Source organism: Nicotiana tabacum, chromosome 17, assembly GCF_000715075.1.
Source record: "Nicotiana tabacum cultivar K326 chromosome 17, ASM71507v2, whole genome shotgun sequence".
Classification (NCBI taxonomy): domain Eukaryota; kingdom Viridiplantae; phylum Streptophyta; class Magnoliopsida; order Solanales; family Solanaceae; genus Nicotiana; species Nicotiana tabacum.
The window spans coordinates 96,212,669-96,232,112 of record NC_134096.1 but is presented as its reverse complement, the minus strand read 5'-3'; the positions used below and the strand labels follow the sequence as shown (position 1 = coordinate 96,232,112).

Here is a 19,444-nt window from a genome sequence, read left to right as displayed (position 1 = left end):
TTGGGTATAAATCAGCATCATCAAGATGAACTATCTTGATTTCATAATCTGAAAATTATGCTCTTAATTAAGAAAGGCAATTTCAAATGCCAAACTGCAAGTTGACAATAAACACACATGTAACATCTCATATATGCATCTATAAGTGGTTCACATGATAGGTGAATGGACTCATATTCACCTTTTATAAATTCTAAAATTCAGGGATTTTAGTCCCAACTTTAGCTGGTATAATCAATTTATTATGAGAACAAGCAACACAAGAGAATTCTTGAAGAATCTTCTAGTTCTTCAGTATATGCTTATCTGAATTTTCAAATAGCTTATTTAAAAATGGCAAATGAAAATTTCAAGTTTATCATGACATGCGCTATCTCTAAGTAAACTTCTGGTTTACTATGGCATAAACTTTTGTATCAGTAAATTTCTGATTTATTGTGGCTACTTTTGTATCAGTAAATTTCTGATTTACAGTAGCTACTTTTGCCACAGTAAAACTTCTGATTTACTGTGACTATTTTTGCATTAGTAAACTTCTGGTTTACTGTGATACATGATGTAGTACAAATTGAAGAATACGGTGGGTAACTTCTCACATACATATTATTTTACCCTTTATGATTGTGGAAACATGAAGATTTTCAATCTTCCAATCATTTGTGATCTCAATATGATAGTCATTTGTATCAGTAAACCTGAACCTCAGGTTTACTGCAACATATATTTTGACCATAATCATATAATCTGAATGACGTATTTATATATAAGCTCTTCGAGAGCCTTCATTTATTATCCACAATCTAATATTTATCGGACACTAGTGGTGTCATGTGTCTTCTAGACAAACAGTTAGCTCTTCAGGAGTTCTTGATATATTTTGTACTATCAAATATTGCTCAGACACTTTTAGTATCATGAATAAAAAATCATAATCAAATAAACAATATAAAATAATTATTTAAGCACAAGAAAATACCTCTTCATAATATTTTCCTACTTCAGGAGGAAATTTCAATTGTGTTACTTCTTCAAGAGCAAATTTAAAATACGAAATATTGAGTATATATTCTCTTAATCATATTAACTCTTCTGAAGGTGAATTGCAATATATTTACATCAAGAGCACATTTATATTTACGCCTGTATTAATATTATCACATTCACTTCAGGGAATGAATTAATATTTATCAACAATTCTCATCCTTCAGAAAATCGAATATAATTATTTGAACGCGCATTAATCACATCAAATTATGATGCTTCAACCTCTTTTAAAATATTTACTACTTCAGGAGCAAATCGAGGCGTGCATGTAATATAGAGAATATTTTTCTAGCTTATCTTTAATTGTAACCATAGAAAGCCTAAATTATCACTTCTGGTGGTCATAGGCATATACCACTTCTTGTAGTTAACAAAATTTAGTTATAATGAGATATACTAAACATAACCACTTCTGGTGGTTGTATATTTCTTGCAAACCCTGCTGGAGTTTAAGTGGATCTAACAATATTATCCACTTTGTAATCCTTTATTAAGATAATAAGGATGAAAATAAATACCAAAATAGGTACTATATGCGTAACATATAACCAAGCAAGCGATGATAAAGATATTAAAATATAAGCAAAAGGCTCAAATTAAATTACGCAAATTTGGCCACTCCATATGTAAGTGATATCTACATCACTACTGCTAAGAAGAAAAACTCACTATCTCAAGGATATAATCTGCCTTATGATGCTAGGAATGAACACGATCTAACCACGAACGTAAGAGCACCGCCTTACATCGGAGATGAACACTGAAATAAAAATTAAATTCGAAGTAAGTGCTCAAAATGCCAGAGTCTCGTGCTGATAACGTGTTATAAAATAAAGATTGTAAAGTAAAGACAAGTATAGAGAGAAACTGATATATTATTCAACTTTCAAACTTATGTTCATAATGAACTGAAAACTCTTCTATTTATAGAAGAAAGGAAGCAGCTGCGAGACTTTTCAGTAAGCAGTTGCGAGACTTTTCTTGAGCTGCTTGTAAGCTGTCTGCATGAACTGTTTAATAAGAAACTGCTGCAAATCATTTTATTGAGTTGCTTGCAACCTGCCTGCATCAGTTGCTTGTAGATAAACTTCAATAGAGTACCAAACGGATAATTTTCTTTAAAAAGATTATTTATAGCGAAGTAATAAATAGACATCCACGTTATAATTATTTTCATAACAGAATCCTCGATTTTCTAATTTTTGGGATTTTCCTGACCTGTTTTTAATTCATTAGAGGTGAACTTGCTTTAAGCTCAAAGGTGATACTGTTTGATGGTTGTTCAACTATTAGCACTAGAATCCATGTCACTTATTTTCCTAGCTAATATGAACATTTTGTATCATTCATATTCACCTAGTTATTTCCTAGCTAATATATATGAACGTTTTCTACACCAATATGATACGTAAAAAAGGGGATCTCTAGCCTAACTCAATCTCAGAAATTTAATTCATTAGTTGAGAAAACTCATCCATCAACAATGTTGGACACTTAACACCCCAAGAATATTTAGAGCATGAACAATACAACACGGGATGGAACCTAACATTCGAGAAACCAAGAATTGAGATTGGTATAAATTTAATACCATGCGAAGAAAATAGACCATAGGCGCAATTCAATCCAAAAATTAGCTCGTGAGCTGAAAATATCCTAAAATCGTATAAGAAAGACAATTAAACAGACAATAAATCTGAACAACTTTGTTCGTAATTCATTTTATAAAAATCTATATAAGTGCGTTCCACCTGGTTTCACCATTCCAAAAAAAGATCTTCAGCCTTCTTGTGTCAAGAGCCTTTGGTACTGCTAAGTTTGATCCCACACTTCTAGGTTTTACAGTGGATAGGAATTGCGTATATACTCCAGTACTCATTTTTTAACTGTAAATATTCTACTGCTAGCCGCAAAACTCTTTTATCTTACCCTTCCTTTGCTCAGAAGTGCAATTTGATAGGTCTATGAAGTTGAATTCATGTGGCATTCTCTTAACCTTGATTTAGTAAGTTGATTGCATATCATAAGGTGGATAATTAAGGATGACTGTTTCTCTGATCTGTCCTGAAATAATTCCACCTAGTGTTTAAACTTTAATATATCCTAGGATATTTGCAGTATACCTAGAAAGAGACGTAAAAATGTGAGCCATAAGTTTATTTGTAACTCACTTCTGCAGCTGCAACATTTGTCTTCAACATAACGTTGTACTTGGCTCAATAAAGAAAAGACATTCATCAAAAAGGTAAATCCACTTTAAAGGTGGCTGCTGCTTGTCATGTCAAATAATATCGAAGAAAGAAGATAAAGAGGGGACATTTTTCAGTTATACGCAAAGTCATTTTATGGTTATCGGATTGGGTGCCTGTTTTCATGTGCTTTGCGTTAAGGTTTTAAATTATACTATATAAACGGAGTAGATATTATTGTTGAGATTTTTGTTTTAAAGATGAAATAGTCTTAAAATGAGATTGATTGGGAAATGGAGGAAAAATGAAATTTTTGAGTAAAATTTTAAGTTTTCCCCTCTTGACAATGAGACATTATCCCATATTGGAAGAGAAAGAGATTTTTGGTGGGTATATATATAATTGCTCTTCTTGTAACTCTTAAAGAGTTAAGAAGAAAGCAAGCCTCGCGCCGTCGTCGTCGTCGCTCGCTCGGCTTCGGCTTCGGCTTCGGATCATGGACGATTGGTCTTCTTCAACACTGGCTGCTATATATATGTGCAGTAGCTTGGTCTTCTTCAACACTGGCTGCTATATATATGTGCAGCAGCTGTTGAAAAAAGACACACACAACACACAATACACAAAACCAACAAACTGAAAATCGCTCAATAGATTTGGCTATACATTGCACTCCTTCCTCTCACCATTTTCATACGATTTTTTGAGTTTCTACTCCTTCGTTCTGCATTGTTTTAACTTCAAACAAAGCAACTGTAAGTGTGATTTGCTACCGAACTTTGTGTTCGCTGAAACACTGGGGTTTGAAGTACCGCTACACCAGTATGTGATTCGTTCTATCCTGGGAGGAAATAATCCATTACCTTGGGTACTAGGAGAGGATTAAATTTCTTAAGAAAACACTGTGAATTCAGTGGGCTCGAATTAATTACTGTTTCATTACGATAACTTATATTTTGCAGAATTATTATTTACAAATACAGCAATATTGGCGGGAATAACAATCTTAAGGAATTTAATATTTATTTCTGTATTTGTGTTATTCTTATTATTCTGCAAACTAAAACCTTTGTGGTTTTGTGTACTCCCATTTTGGAGAGTAAAGCCTTCGTGGCGTTTTGTTGGAGATTAAAATCTACGTGATTTTTTACTCCAGTTTGAAAACGTATATTAAACGTTTGTTTGTGTCATTCTTTTACAGAAAAAATGACGACTGAAAGCGAAAACCAAGCTATTCCGATGGTGACTGTCAACGCATCGACAAGCCGAACATCGGCGTTGGCACCGGCAGAAAAATCCGAAAAATTTTTCGGGATTGATTTCAAGCGCTGGCAGCAGAAGATGTTCTTCTACTTAACTACGTTATGTCTACAGAAGTTCATCAAGGAAGATGTTCCTGATCTGCCAGATAAAACTCCAGAGAATGAATGCTTTCTCGTGATTGAAGCGTGGAAGCATTCTGATTTTTTATGCAAGAATTATATTCTTAGCGGACTGGATGATAATCTGTATAATGTATACAGTAGCGTGGAGACGTCAAAAGAATTGTGGAATGCGCTTGAAAAGAAATATAAAACTGAAGATGCCGGGATGAAGAAATTCGTTGCCGCAAAATTTTTGGACTACAAAATGGTAGATAGCAAGTCTGTTATTACCCAAGTCCAGGAATTGCAAGTGATTATTCATGATCTACTTGCTGAAGGTCTTGTCATCAACGAAGCATTCCAAGTAGCAGCAATGATTGAGAAGTTGCCTCCGTTGTGGAAGGACTTCAAAAATTATTTGAAACACAAACGAAAGGAAATATCCCTTGAAGATCTCATTGTTCGGTTGAGAATCGAAGAGGACAATAAAGCTGCTGAAAGGAGAGGCCGTGAAAATTCAACAATAATGGGAGCAAATATTGTTGAAGATAACAAAAAGAGGAAGAAGGCTTCTGGTCCGAAATACAACCCAAGCAAGAAGCGGTTCAGTGAAAACTGCTACAACTGTGGGAAAACCGGATACAAATCTATGGAGTGTCATGCTCCGAAGAAAGACAAGAAAAGGGGTCAAGCAAACATGGTAGTAAAGCATGATGATGTTGATAACTTGTGTGCCATATTTTCTGAATGTAACTTGGTGGGAAATCCTAAACTGTGGTGGTTTGATTCAGGAACCACTCGCCATGTTTGTGCAGTTAGAGAAGCTTTTGCTACTTATGCTCCTGCTGGACCCGGAGAGACAGTTTATATGGGAAATGCTTCAACAGCAAAAGTTGAAGGATATGGGAAGATATTTCTGAAAATGACTTCTGACAAGGTCATGACTTTGAACAATGTCCTTCATGTTCCCGAAATGAGAAAGAATTTATTCTCTACTGGACTTCTTGTTAAGCACGGTTTTAAGTGTGTTTTTGTGTCCAACAAGGTTGTCATTAGTAAGAATGAAATATTTGTAGGAAAATGTTACCTCACTGAGGGCCTTTTCAATCTGAATGTAATGGTTGTGGAAAACAATAATAATATTTCAGCTTCTTCTTACTTACTTGAGTCAAATGATTTATGGCATGTACGTTTGGGTCATGTCAATTATAAAACCTTGCGGAAAATGATTAACTTAGAAGTACTGCCCAAGTTTGAATGCGAAAAATTAAAATGTCAAACATGTGTGGAATCTAAGTATGTTAAACATCCTTATAAGTCAGTTGAAAGGAATTCAAATCCTTTAGACTTAATTCACACAGATATTTGTGACATGAAGTCAATACCATCTCGCGGTGGAAAGAAGTATTTCATAACTTTTATTGACGATGGTACTCGATATTGCTATGTTTACTTACTGAATAGTAAAGATGAAGCAATAGACGCATTCAGGCAATACAAAAATGAAGTTGAAACGTAACTTAACAAGAAAGTAAAAATGATAAGAAGTGATAGGGGTGGTGAATATGAATCTCCTTTTGAAGAAATATGTTTAGAATATGGAATTATTCATCAAACAATAGCCCCTTACACGCCCCAATCTAATGGGATTGCGGAAAGAAAGAATCGCACATTAAAGGAGATGATGAATGCGTTGTTGATAAGTTCTGGTTTGCCACAGAACTTGTGGGGGAAGCCATTCTTACGGCTAATCGAATATTAAATCGAGTGCCCCATAGCAAAACACAATCCATTCTATATGAAAAATGGAAAGGAAGGAAGCCCAACTTGAATTATTTTAAAGTGTGGGGGTGTTTGGCAAAAGTGCAAGTTCCTAAACCCAAAAGGGTAAAGATAGGACCGAAAACCGTTGATTGTGTTTTCATAGGATATGCGACAAATAGTAAAGCATATCGATTTCTGGTTCATAAATTAGAAAATCCCGACATTCATAATAATACGGTTATAGAATCAGATAATGCTGAATTTTTTGAAAATATATATCCGTATAAAAAGGAATGTGAGTCGTTTGGTGAAGGATCTAAACGACCTCGGGAAGAAACAAAAGAAAGTACATGTAATCAGGAGAATCCAAGACGTAGTAAACGTCAAAGAACGTCTACTTCATTTGGACCAGATTTTGTGACTTTCTTATTGGAGAATGAGCCTCAAACATTTAAAGAAGCTATGACTTCTTCGGAATTATTGTTTTGGAAAGAGGCAGTCAATAGTGAAATAGAATCCATATTGAACAACCATACATGGGAATTGATTGATCTTCCTCCTGGAAATAAACCTTTGGGTTCTAAATGGATTTTTAAGAGAAAAATCAAAGATGATGGCACTATTGATAAATTCAAGGCAAGACTCGTAGTCAAAGGGTATAGACAACGAGAAGGTATAGACTACTTTGATACATACTCTCCAGTTACAAGAATTACGTCTATACGGATGTTAGTAGCATTAGTTACAGTGTATGGTCTTGAAATTCATCAAATGAATGTTAAGACGGCCTTCTTAAATGGAGAGTTGGAGGAAAAAAATTATATGGAACAACCTGAAGGGTTTGTGGTTCCAGGTAAAGAAAAGAAGGTATGTAGACTTGTTAAGTCTCTTTACGGACTAAAACAAGCACCCAAACAATGGCATGCGAAATTTGACCAAACAATATTGTCAAATAGTTTTAAGATAAATGAATGTGATAAATGTGTGTACATTAAAAATGTTCCAAATCACATAGTCATTGTTTGCCTATATGTGGATGATATGCTGATAATGAGTAATGACATTGCCAACATAAATGCTACTAAGCGTATGCTCAATAGCAAGTTTGATATGAAAGACTTGGGAGTTGCTGATTTAATTCTGGGAATTAAGATCCATAAGACTCCTCAAGGTCTGGCATTGTCACAATCTCATTATATTAAGACAGTACTTGAAAAATTCAAGCACTTGGGCTTTAAAGTTGCAAAGACTCCAATTGACGTGAATCTTGCATTAGCAAAGAACAAAAGACCAAAGCATATCACAATTGGATTATGCTCGTGTGTTGGGATGCTTAATGTATATCATGAATTGTACACGACCAGATATAGCTTGTGCTATAAGTAAACTGAGTCGATATATGAGCAATCCAGGCCAATCTCATTGGATGGCAATGAAACGAGTTTTGGGATATTTAGAACATACCCAGAACTTTGAATTGCACTACAGTAATTTTCCTGCGGTGATTGAGGGATACTGTGATACAAATTGGATCACCGGTTCAACAGATTCTAAGTCCACAAGTGGATATGTATTCACTATTGGTGGAGGAGCGGTATCTTGGAAGTCGTCCAAACAAACATGTATTGCCCGCTCTACAATGGAGGCTGAATTCATAGCCTTAGATAAAGCCGGTGAAGAAGCTGAATGGCTCCGGAATTTCTTGGAAGACATTCCATTTTGGCCCAAACCGTTGACACCAATATGCATACATTGTGATAGTCAAGCGGCAATTGGAAGGGCTGGGAGCGTTATGTATAACGGGAAATCTCGTCATATCTTCCCACCATGAATGTGCTTGCTCCACAAACAAGCTAATGCTTGCTCCACCATGGAGGGTGGACGATTGTTCTTCTTCAACACTGGCTGCTATATATATGTGCAACAGCTGTTGAAGAAAGACACACAGCACACAAAATACACAAGACCAACAAACTGAAAATCGCTCAACAGATTTGGCTATACATTGCACTCCTTCCTCTCAGCATTTCTATACGATTTTCTGAGTTTCTACTCCTTTGTTCTGCATTGTTTTAACTTCAAACAAAGCAACTGTAAGTGTGATTTGCTACCGAACTTTGTGTTCGCTGAAACACTGGGGTTTGAAGTACCGCTACACCAGTGTGTGATTCGTTCTATCCTGGGAGGAAATAATCAATTATCTTGGGTACTAGGATGGGATTAAATTCCTTAAGGAAACACTGTGAATTCAGTGGGCTCAAACTAATTACTGTTTCATTACGATAACTTATATTTTGCAGAATTATTATTTACAAATACAGCAATATTGGCGGGAATAACAATTATTATCTGTGTAATTAGTTTTCATCTATTCTACGTTATCAGTCAATATTTTTTAAATAAATTTACCTTCAATTATCTTTGGACTATTTGTATCTCGTTAGATGCAATTATATGAGTTTTGGTTTCGATTCATTCTGTAAGTAAGCTTAAGAATTTTCTATGACCAGAAGTTTTTAGCACTTTTCAACAATTCCACGTGTCTGGTAATTCCAACATCTTGAATACTATAGATAGCGATTGTCAAAATTTAGGCTTAATTCTGAAATATCTGTCATATTTGAATCTTTATTAATTGCTAAAAAAGATGCCACATGTTTTCCAATTACCTCACGCAGAAATCCTAGTATGACCATTTGACCCACCCATAATTGTAATTCACCTGACACCACTTGTAGTTGCATTATTGCTAAAAATTTTGTCTTCATCAGTTTTTGAACGTTTGGCAACGGTAATGGGACTGTGCAGATTTAACAGAGACCTATGATCCAATCTTTCTAATCCACTTAGGCTATTTTGACGATTCTTAAATGTTTTTTATACTCGAATGTATCGTGTAGCTTGCTGAATAGGCATTCCATTAATTAAATAAGATTGAGAATATCTCTGTCTGAAAGCAAAATAGTCTCTTTATTCCAATAATATTTGCTTTTTCCGTCGGGTTAGTTCGTATTTTTCAATTGTCAAACTAAATCAATGGTGTCGAATTTTTAAATCAATAAACCAAGCCAAACCAACAAAGTCGGATTTTTCAATATCGATTTTCTCGAGTTTTTTCGGATTTTCGGGTTTTTTCCAATAAAATCTTCACAACACAAAATATGTAACTTGTGCTCCAAATTTTTCTTTAGTTTTAGTAAGATATAACTATATAATATATTTTCTAAGAAAATAACACAATAATATGAAATAAATTATACTAAAATATTCAATAACAAAGATAATAAAATAAAATAATTGAAGCTCATTTATTCTTTGAAGTAGAGCTTTAGCAAACCCCACTTTTGCCTCATCATTACATAAAACAAATATAGCTAATTAATAAGTCATAATGAAAATTAACATAATCTAAAAATATCATGCTAAAATAAGTATTCTAATAAATACTTACTTACATAACTAAACACTAAAGAAAAAGATAAACTAAGTTATGCATTTTCATTATAAATCAATGTAAAACTACAAAATAGATATCTGACACTATCATCATTCCAAGTATTGAATTGAATTTCTTTTGTTAGTATTAGTATTGAGTTGAACTTTGTTTGAATTACTACATTTATGGGCTATAAAATGTACGTATTTACCATTCAAGAATGTTAAGTTCAAACTTGAAATAATATGTTAAAAGATAAAACTGTGAAAAAGTTTAAGAAATATTTATAAATTACATTATAATAAATATTTATATGTATAAAATATTTATAAAAATTATATAAATGTACTATCGGGTTGGTTTGGTTTCGGTTTGACTTTATTATCGATTTGGTGTGATTTACCGATTTCTTTTGTACACTCCTATCTGCTTCAACCTCGGTCAAATATATTTACAATAACAGTTTGAAATATGAATAAATGAAATAATTATTTCGTAAATTAATCAACCAAGTTTAAAATTATAATGAAGTAGTATTACTTTATATCAATACAAATTGTTGGAGAAAGAAATAATTTTAGAATAATTTAATTTTCTTAGAATGAATTTAAAAAGTCGGGACGAATTATATCCTAGTCGTATAATATAAATTCAAATAACATCAACAGCTTGGACTAGTTTTTTACACAACATCTATTGCGTGCCTATATTAATTGATATTTGTACAAAATGTGACACTTTTTATATATGATTTATCTTTTTATTGTAATATATTTACATTTTTCATATAATATTACGTTTTCCTCGGTCTAATATCTTGATCACTAACTCACCAATGACATATGACTTGTCAACATATGAAGTACATCTCTAATAACAAATTCAGCAACCTTGCACATGCGACCAGGCTAAAGTCTTTCTCCATATATACGTAAAAGGCATATTCACTGGGTAACAACAAAAATAACAATTCAGTATAATCCCACTAGTGGAGTATGGGAAGAGTAGTGTGTACGCAGACCTTACCCCTATCCTGGGGTAGAGAGACTGGGAAGAGTAGTGTGTACGCAGACCTTACCCCTATCCTGGGGTAGAGAGACTGTTTCCGAGAGACTATTCTCAATGTGACCTATAAGTATTTGCGAAGCCACATGGTCATAAGGGCACCCTTCGTCGAAAAATTGCATTATGTATATAGGTAAAATATTACGTTTTAGAAATATATAACACATATTGAACACCCTTTGTCGAAATTTTTTCACTTCTTTTAAATTTGAATACCCTTGGAGAAATTCCTAGCTTCGCCACTGTCTATAAGTCACGGGTTCGAGCCGTGAAATCAACTATTAATGCATGCATCAGTGTAAGTTATCTACATCACACTTTTTAGGGTGCGGCCCTTTCCCAGACTCTGCGTAAATGCGGAATAATTCGTGCATCGGACTGACTTTTTTTATTTAATTACTATAATGTATTCAAATTTTGCACGTATACTGATTTCATTTTGCCCTTAAATCTTAAATGATTAACTCAACAACATATGACTTGTCAACACGTGAAGTTCACCTCTAATTAAAAAATTTGGCTACCCCTATATACGTGTCAACAAGGTAAAAGCCTTTGCCTAGCTCCACCTAAAATGCGTAACTCAGCAGGTAAGTCAGCTCCCCACCGGCCCACCGTAGACGCTCACATACTTCACTACTGTGTGTTTGTAATTAACAAGGACACATGTAACAACTATAAATACTTTCCAATGTAACATGACAAGTACATAGCGGCATACTTTTGTTTTCTTTATCACCACTTTGCTTGCCTCAAAACTTCATCTGAATATATAGTTGAATCTATCATTTCCACAATGATATACTCCTCTAAAAACTGTGAGATGGAGAATCAACAAGAGAAAGATATTGCGTCTTCTTGTAGGAAGTGGAGTGAAAAGACTATGAATGCGTATATTCATAGCCAAATTATGCGAATTAGAGCAGAGGACTTGCAACTTGGGGAAGACATAGCCAAGAAACTTAGGCAGAGAGTTGTTGATCAGGATGTTGCCTCGTCTGTTATGCTATTGTCAAGGCCTATGTTGCCTGCTTCACCTCTTAGTGGAAAAACGGCCATAAAATCTGCTAACTGATCACCATCTAGGTGCGTATACCACGGTCCTATTTTCTCAACCTTTTTGTTTAATTATTTTTCATTCTTTATGGAATAGAGAGGTGAATTCAGGATTTAAGACGAATGGTTACATAATCTAATTTTGTACATATATTTCTCAATATTTAACTAAACTTAGATAGTGAATGCACGCGTACTCACTGTTGAACCTATAACACCACCGTCTAGCCGATCGCTTCTGACTAAACTTTTTTCGAATAGCCACTTAATATACGAAAGAGCAGTAGTAGTATTTTTGAGGTACTCTCTACTCTGTTTTTAGTTTATCAATGATAATATTTGCTTTGTATTCAGTGATCAATCTTCTAAAATTCAAACTGATTATTGAAGTTTTCACCCTGTTTGATTGGACAGGAAGATTTACTGTACGCTGAGGAATATGGGAGACGACCGTCCACAGGGATGATGAAGATGATGTAAATAGATATAGAGATGAAGTTGATCCTTTTCTTACACTTTCGTTTTGTATGTTTTGCTGTACATATAAAGTAGGCAGAATACAGACGAAAACTCCTCATCCACTATGTACCTTTAAAAAAGAAAATACGTAGGACGAGAAGCAAAGTTAGTGAATGGTGACTACTTACCTGTCAATTAAATAAAAGGTTAATAATGAACACGTCTCTGTATGTTCGTCCATGGATATGAAAAGGGGATGATAGAATGTAATTTACTTACTCAAACCAAGAACACGTGGCGTTTGACACATATATACAATTTCCATGTTCTTTCGGCAAAGTTATGCCACTAAAACGATGTGCTCGTTATAAAACCTATGGAACTTACTAACGTGCCATCACTTTGTAGGAATTGATTAGCGGTACATGAAATTGATTTTACACTTTCTGAACTATTTGATCACTGCTGAACTTGAGCTAAATTGTACACATAAAGGCAGACGTCAAGGAGATAACAAAACTGGAAATAATAAAACCACTAGAATTTGTCGAGGTTGAAAATAGCAAACTACATATCCAGAAGAAAGTTCAATCAACACATCATCCTACTGAATATGGATTAATTCCAAATTTTAACTACACCAATGAGACCATTGGCTACATAATCATCCAAACTAAACATACAGAAATTAACCTAATTAATACTCCTCAACATCATCATCTTCGCCATCACCAGATTCACATCCAACTTCCTCATAGTCCTTCTCAAGAGCAGCCAAATCTTCCCTAGCCTCAGAGAACTCTCCTTCCTCCATACCTTCACCCACATACCAATGCACAAACGCCCTCTTTGCATACATCAAATCAAACTTGTGGTCAATTCTCGAGAAGACCTCAGCAACACTTGTGGAGTTCGAAATCATACAAACAGCCCTCTGAACCTTAGCCAAGTCTCCGCCAGGAACAACAGTGGGCGGCTGGTAATTGATACCGCACTTGAACCCAGTTGGGCACCAGTCCACAAACTGAATGGTCCTCTTTGTCTTAATTGTGGCTACAGCAGCATTCACATCCTTAGGCACAACATCACCTCTGTACATTAAACAGCAGGCCATGTACTTCCCATGACGTGGGTCGCATTTGACCATCATAGACGACGGCTCAAAAGCAGTGTTAGTAATTTCTGCAACAGAAAGCTGTTCGTGATAGGCCTTCTCAGCTGAGATCACAGGCGCATATGAAGAAAGCATGAAATGAATTCTTGGGTATGGAACCAAGTTAGTTTGGAATTCATTCACATCCACATTCAGAGCACCATCAAATCGCAGAGATGCGGTCAACGATGAGATAACCTATAAAACAAACAAATTCAACCTGATTTATTAGGCAATCTCTTAACAGAAGTAAAACCGAATTAAATTTAAACATACAGGTTCAGCATATACTTTTTTTAACACTAAGTATATATAAAATTATAGGTTCAAAAGTTAAAACTACAATACCTGAGAGATGAGCCTGTTGAGATTGGTGTATGTTGGTCTCTCGATATCCAGAGACTTCCGGCAAATGTCATAGATGGCTTCATTGTCCAACAGGATAGCAACATCAGTGTGCTCAAGAAGGGAGTGTGTTGAGAGCACGGAGTTGTAAGGCTCAACTACAGCTGTAGAGACTTGGGGAGAAGGGTAAATGGTAAATCCGAGCTTGGATTTCTTTCCATAGTCAACAGAAAGCCTCTCAAGAAGCAGAGAACCAAGCCCTGAACCAGTCCCACCACCAACAGCATGGAACACCAAAAATCCTTGAAGCCCAGTACAGTTGTCCGCTAACTTCCTGATCCTATCAAGGCACAGATCCACAATCTCCTTCCCAACTGTTACCATATAAAACCACACAAAAAATTAAGAAATTGAACACGCCATGTATGTAAAAATATTCAAGTGAAGCTTAGGATCTTACTTGTATAATGGCCTCTAGCAAAGTTGTTAGCAGCGTCTTCTTTACCGCTGATGAGTTGCTCGGGATGGAACAACTGGCGATAAGTTCCGGTCCTCACTTCATCAATGACAGTGGGTTCAAGATCTACGAAGACAGCACGAGGGACGTGTTTTCCAGCACCAGTTTCGCTGAAGAAAGTATTGAAGGCGTCGTCTCCTCCACCAACAGTTACGTCTCCAGGCATTTGCCCATCCGGCTAGACAAATTATCAAACACCAGACGGCCACAATAAAAAAACGGAACAGATTCTAGACATAAATAAATAGTCATACAGTTCATAAAATAGAACTAAAATGATTGAAATAGAGAGTAAGGGACTGACCTTAATGCCATGTTCGAGGCAGTAAAGCTCCCAACATGCGTTTCCGACTTGGATTCCTGCCTGACCAATGTGGATCGAGATGCACTCTCTCATTTTTTGTTTTTCAAAGAAATTGCAGAGACCGTTGTAAAATAGTGTGTATAGTAGATGAAAATTTATGACAGGAGTGAATTGAATAAAGAGGACTAGGGTTAGAAAGGAGGGAGTGTTTATATAGGAGGGGAAAGAGGAGTCCGCAGATGGTATTTTGAATTTTGAAATGGTTTACAGCTGTGTTTGTGACCGTTGCCGCTCCTTTTTCGTTTCCGAAAATTTTGAATTCCTTCACTCCTTTGGGCCTCACGATACTGGACCGAGCTCATCAAAACGTTAAGAATCCCTTTTCTAGTTTCCTATTTTAAATGGGCTTTTTGGTTTTCTCTTTTGGACCCATTTTGAGAGTCCCCAGCCTGAGCCTTCTAAAGTGAATGGATAATGTTTAATTTTGTCCCTGTTTTTAAAGGGGAAACTACATTACATGCCTATAAAAGATAAATTATTTACCCTCTTTTACCCATCTTTAAACTATTTGTAATTTTTATCTATAGGGCCTAAATTTATTACACGCCTATACATTCCCCTTTCCCCGTTTCCCCCTTGATTCAATAGTAAAGGGTTCGATGTAAATGCAAAGCTCTTCCTCTCTTTCATTATGCAAGCATTTACTCGTAAAAAGACAGTTTAATGTACATATTTTATTTTATCCTTATTTTTTTAAATTGAAAGGAGTTTATTTCTATAATATGCAAAATCACGATATTTATAGATTAGTTATGCAAATAATTTTTTATGATAATATCAATAGTAACCAAATAAATTTACAATAAACATAAGTTATATAAAAACAAATACTATACTAATAGTATAAAAAATTAAATTATTGTTAATGTATATAACTTAAATCAAAAAATAAAAAATCTCTTAAACTTCAATAACGAATCAACTATGATTCTAGTATTGCTAATACATGAAATGATGATGTCTTGCTGGCTGTATCTTATGTTAACTCTTTAAAGAGCGAAAACTTAATAATTTATTTTTCATATATTTGCAAAACCCAGTTAATCTATTTATTTTTGAGCAATTTACACTAACTACCTACTCAAGTCAAAATAATTACCCGTTTATACCCATTTTAAAAATAACTATGACACCCCTATTTTACCAAAATTAATTACCCGTCCATCTATCTCTGCCTAAAAAGGGAGTTGTCATCACGGCCTTTTTAGTAGAACTCGTATTCAATGGAAGTGATTAAGCTGAAGGCAAAATAACATATCTAAATTTTAGTATAATCGATGATGCACAAAATTGAGTTAATTAGATTATATGACAACTGATATTATATCAGTTTAATAATTGAATTAAAAAATCTTTTTAAACTCTTTGTGTACAACTATATACTCTGTTGGTATAGCTATATACTATACAGGTATCATATGTTAGTTGGAACCTTTTTTGGTTGTATTAACTACGTTTAATTGGTACACTATTTTATTTTTCTTTAGTAATAGTAGAATAGTACAATATCTTAATTTTTTTAAATTTTTCTTTATGCGTGTGTATTATGTAAATATTTTGATTTTTTATTTATGCGTTTATTTTATATAATAGTATTATAGTACAATATCTTGAAATATATTATTATATTAATATGTGGTACATTATTTTTTGATTTTCTCTTTATGCACGTGTATATGTAATAGTAGTATAGTCATACTGGAATTAATTAGTAGAATTGTATACCATATTAGTATAATTATATGTCATATTGGTATTATATGGTAGTTGGAATATTTTTTGGTTGTTTTAACTGTATTTTTAAGTAAATTATATTCTGAAATGATTTATATGATCATGTTTTGCTGTGTTGGATTTTCTTGTACCTATGGACATAGATTTTGTGTATTATGTAATAATTTTTATAGTTATATGCAGTTGTTGGAACGACCCCGTACAATTATATACCCTATTAGTATAGCTATATACTATACTGGTATCATATGCTAGTTGAATTATTTTTTGATTATATTAGCTGCATTTAATTGGTACACTATTTGATTTTCTTTTAATAATAGTAATATAGTACAATATCTTGAAATACTTTATTATATTAATATGTGGTACACTATTTTTTTTTTCTCCTTATGCATGTGTGTTATGTAATAGTAGTATAGTCATATAGTTGCCGAAAATTAATCAGTAAATTTGTATACCATGTTGGTATAGTTATATGTCATATTGGTATCATATGGTAGTTTGAACATTTTTTAGTTGTTTTAGCTGCATTTTTAAGTGAATTATATTCTGGAATTACTTATATGAACATGATTTGCAGTGCTTGAATTTTTTTGTACTGATGGACATAGATTATGTGTATTATGTAATAGTTTTTATAGTTATAGGCAATTGTTGGAATGACCGCATACAACTATATACCATGTTAGTATACGGAATGAGCAAGTTGCTTTGCGAATATTTAGCTTGCAATGCGAGCATGTAATTTTCTCATACTTTTATTTAGGGGTGTTCATGGTTCGGTTTGGGTTGGTTTTTCCTAAAAAGAAACCAAACTAAGTAAGTCGGTTTTTTAAATATTGGAACCGAATCAAACCAATTAAGTCGGTTTTTTATCGATTCGGTTTTTGTCGGTTGTTCGGTTTTTTCGGTTATTTGTCGAGTTTTTCTTAAATATGAGACATACACTACCAAACGCATATTCCGGCGACTACATTTTCAACGTAACGCTATCAAACCAATTTCTCTTTGAGAAATCTATCATTTACCGAGATATATTGATGATAATTGACTCAAATAGTGATGATTAATTTAAGTACTCAATTAAAAATTGATTATTTTTAACATAAAATAAATTATTGTACTTAACAAAAGAAAACTATCAATCAAACTAGAAGGCATAGAATTAGATTATTATAATAGCAAAGAATTAGACTAAAAATACAAATGACTAATATGTACCATAAAATTTTAAAAACTTTATATAAAAATATACATATATATAGGTGTAATAATAAATTTAAATAACTACTTTTATAATCGGTTTTGTTCGAGTTTTTTCCGATTATTTTTTTATTAAAACCCAAACCAAACCAAATTTGATCGGTTTTTAAAATTTAAAACCAAAATCTAACCAAACCTAAAAATTATCAGTTATTTTGGTCGGTTTGGTTCGGTTTTCAGTTTAGTTCAGGTTTTTGGGTTTTTATGAACATCCCTACTTTTATTGCATCCTTTAATGTTTTGGTGCATTGGTATAGTCGGAGATAGTTGTAGCAATATTCTATAGCAATCATATGCTCTATTGGTATACATATATACCATATTGGTATCATATAGTACTAGAAGTATTTTTTGCTACGTATACTTTTATTGTATTTTCAAATATTTTATTATCATTTCTATTCTAACTAGTATATATGGAGATTTGGTGGTTATAGATTGTGTTTTCTTGCCCCATAACTGGTTGTGTTATTGCTAATGGTAGAATGTGTACTGATATTTGTAGGGAAGGAGATCAATATTTGCATGGCAATCACGTGTTGATTCTTAGAATATGATTATATAATCTATGGTGCTCAGCAGCAGTTAGTGTGATATTCAATGAATTAGATCAAGTGGCAACTGATATTATTTCAGTTTAATAATTGAATTTAGAAAATGAGAAAAAGACAAAAGGTATATTATACTAGTTATATTAAAAAAAACGGTGAACAAATATTTATTATATCAGTTATTTTTTTTATTGTATAAAAAAAAGAATAATAAAAAATAGTAAAAACAGTAAATGAAATTAGATTACGAAGAGAAAAATAATATAAAAAAGAAGTTAAATGAAATTAGAAAATGAACTAGAAATAAAAAAATAAAAATAAAAAAGCAAAAAAAAAGAGCCAAAATTGAGTGTGAAATCAAATTTTAATAATAATAATAATAATAATAATAATAATAATAATAATAATAATAATAATAATAATAATAATAATAATAATAATAATAATAATAATAATAATATGTATGATTGAAAAAGAAGAAAAAAGAAAAAAAAAGAAGAAAACGAGAAAAAAGAAAAGGAAAAACGACAAGAAGCTGAGAAATAAAAAATAAAAGGAGAAAAAAGACAATATGTGGGAAAGGTAATTAGTTTGATGGGTAGAAAAGTAAATGAGTAGGTGAGGGTAAATAGTTTTGTTTTGTGGATAATTGTGTCTTTCACCATTAAAGTTATATAAAAATAGGCTTCTTTTATTTTATATATACATTGCAATTAACATTTTTATCCTTCTTCTCTTTCGCTTCTTATTCAACACTTCTTCTTCTGTTGCTTCTCTCCAAATTTGCTACTAGACATCCAATCACTAACTTGGTCTCTCAATCGTGCAAATTCTTTGATTCTCTTTACAATTTTTTGCCGGTATACATAGATTATAAATTGATTATCCATAATTATGCATACATTATACATAAATTGTATATATATTATACATCTGCCGGCTATTTATAGTTTAAGAGACTAGGCGGACAGCTATTTGGGTTAATTCTTCGGTTTCAAACGGGCTCGTTGATTTTCTCTATTTGGGCTGATTTTGTGCAACAAGCACAGGGGATTTGCAATCGTACCCTATATTTGTGCCACTTTTTAACTTGTACCTTATTTTTAAAAATTATTGATTTGGTAGCCAGCTTACAAA

At 33.2% G+C, this 19,444-nt stretch overlaps 1 protein-coding gene and 1 long non-coding RNA gene across 2 annotated transcripts; one reads left to right on the top strand and one right to left on the bottom strand.

Annotated features, from left to right (window-relative positions):
- Positions 1-11,563: 11,563 nt before the first annotated feature.
- LOC107788416 (uncharacterized) lies at positions 11,564-12,686 on the top strand. Its single transcript, XR_001648613.2, has 2 exons — positions 11,564-11,948; positions 12,333-12,686. It is a non-coding gene; the product is annotated as an uncharacterized LOC107788416 (long non-coding RNA).
- A 211-nt stretch (positions 12,687-12,897) lies between these two features.
- LOC107788415 (tubulin alpha chain) lies at positions 12,898-14,968 on the bottom strand. The gene is made up of 4 exons (XM_016610097.2): positions 14,697-14,968; positions 14,336-14,570; positions 13,879-14,249; positions 12,898-13,728 (listed from the first exon to the last, which is right to left on the bottom strand). Exons 1-4 carry the CDS (start codon positions 14,787-14,789, stop codon positions 13,075-13,077), a joined length of 1,353 nt encoding a protein of 450 aa, XP_016465583.1. The 5' UTR covers positions 14,790-14,968; the 3' UTR covers positions 12,898-13,074.
- Positions 14,969-19,444: the final 4,476 nt, after the last annotated feature.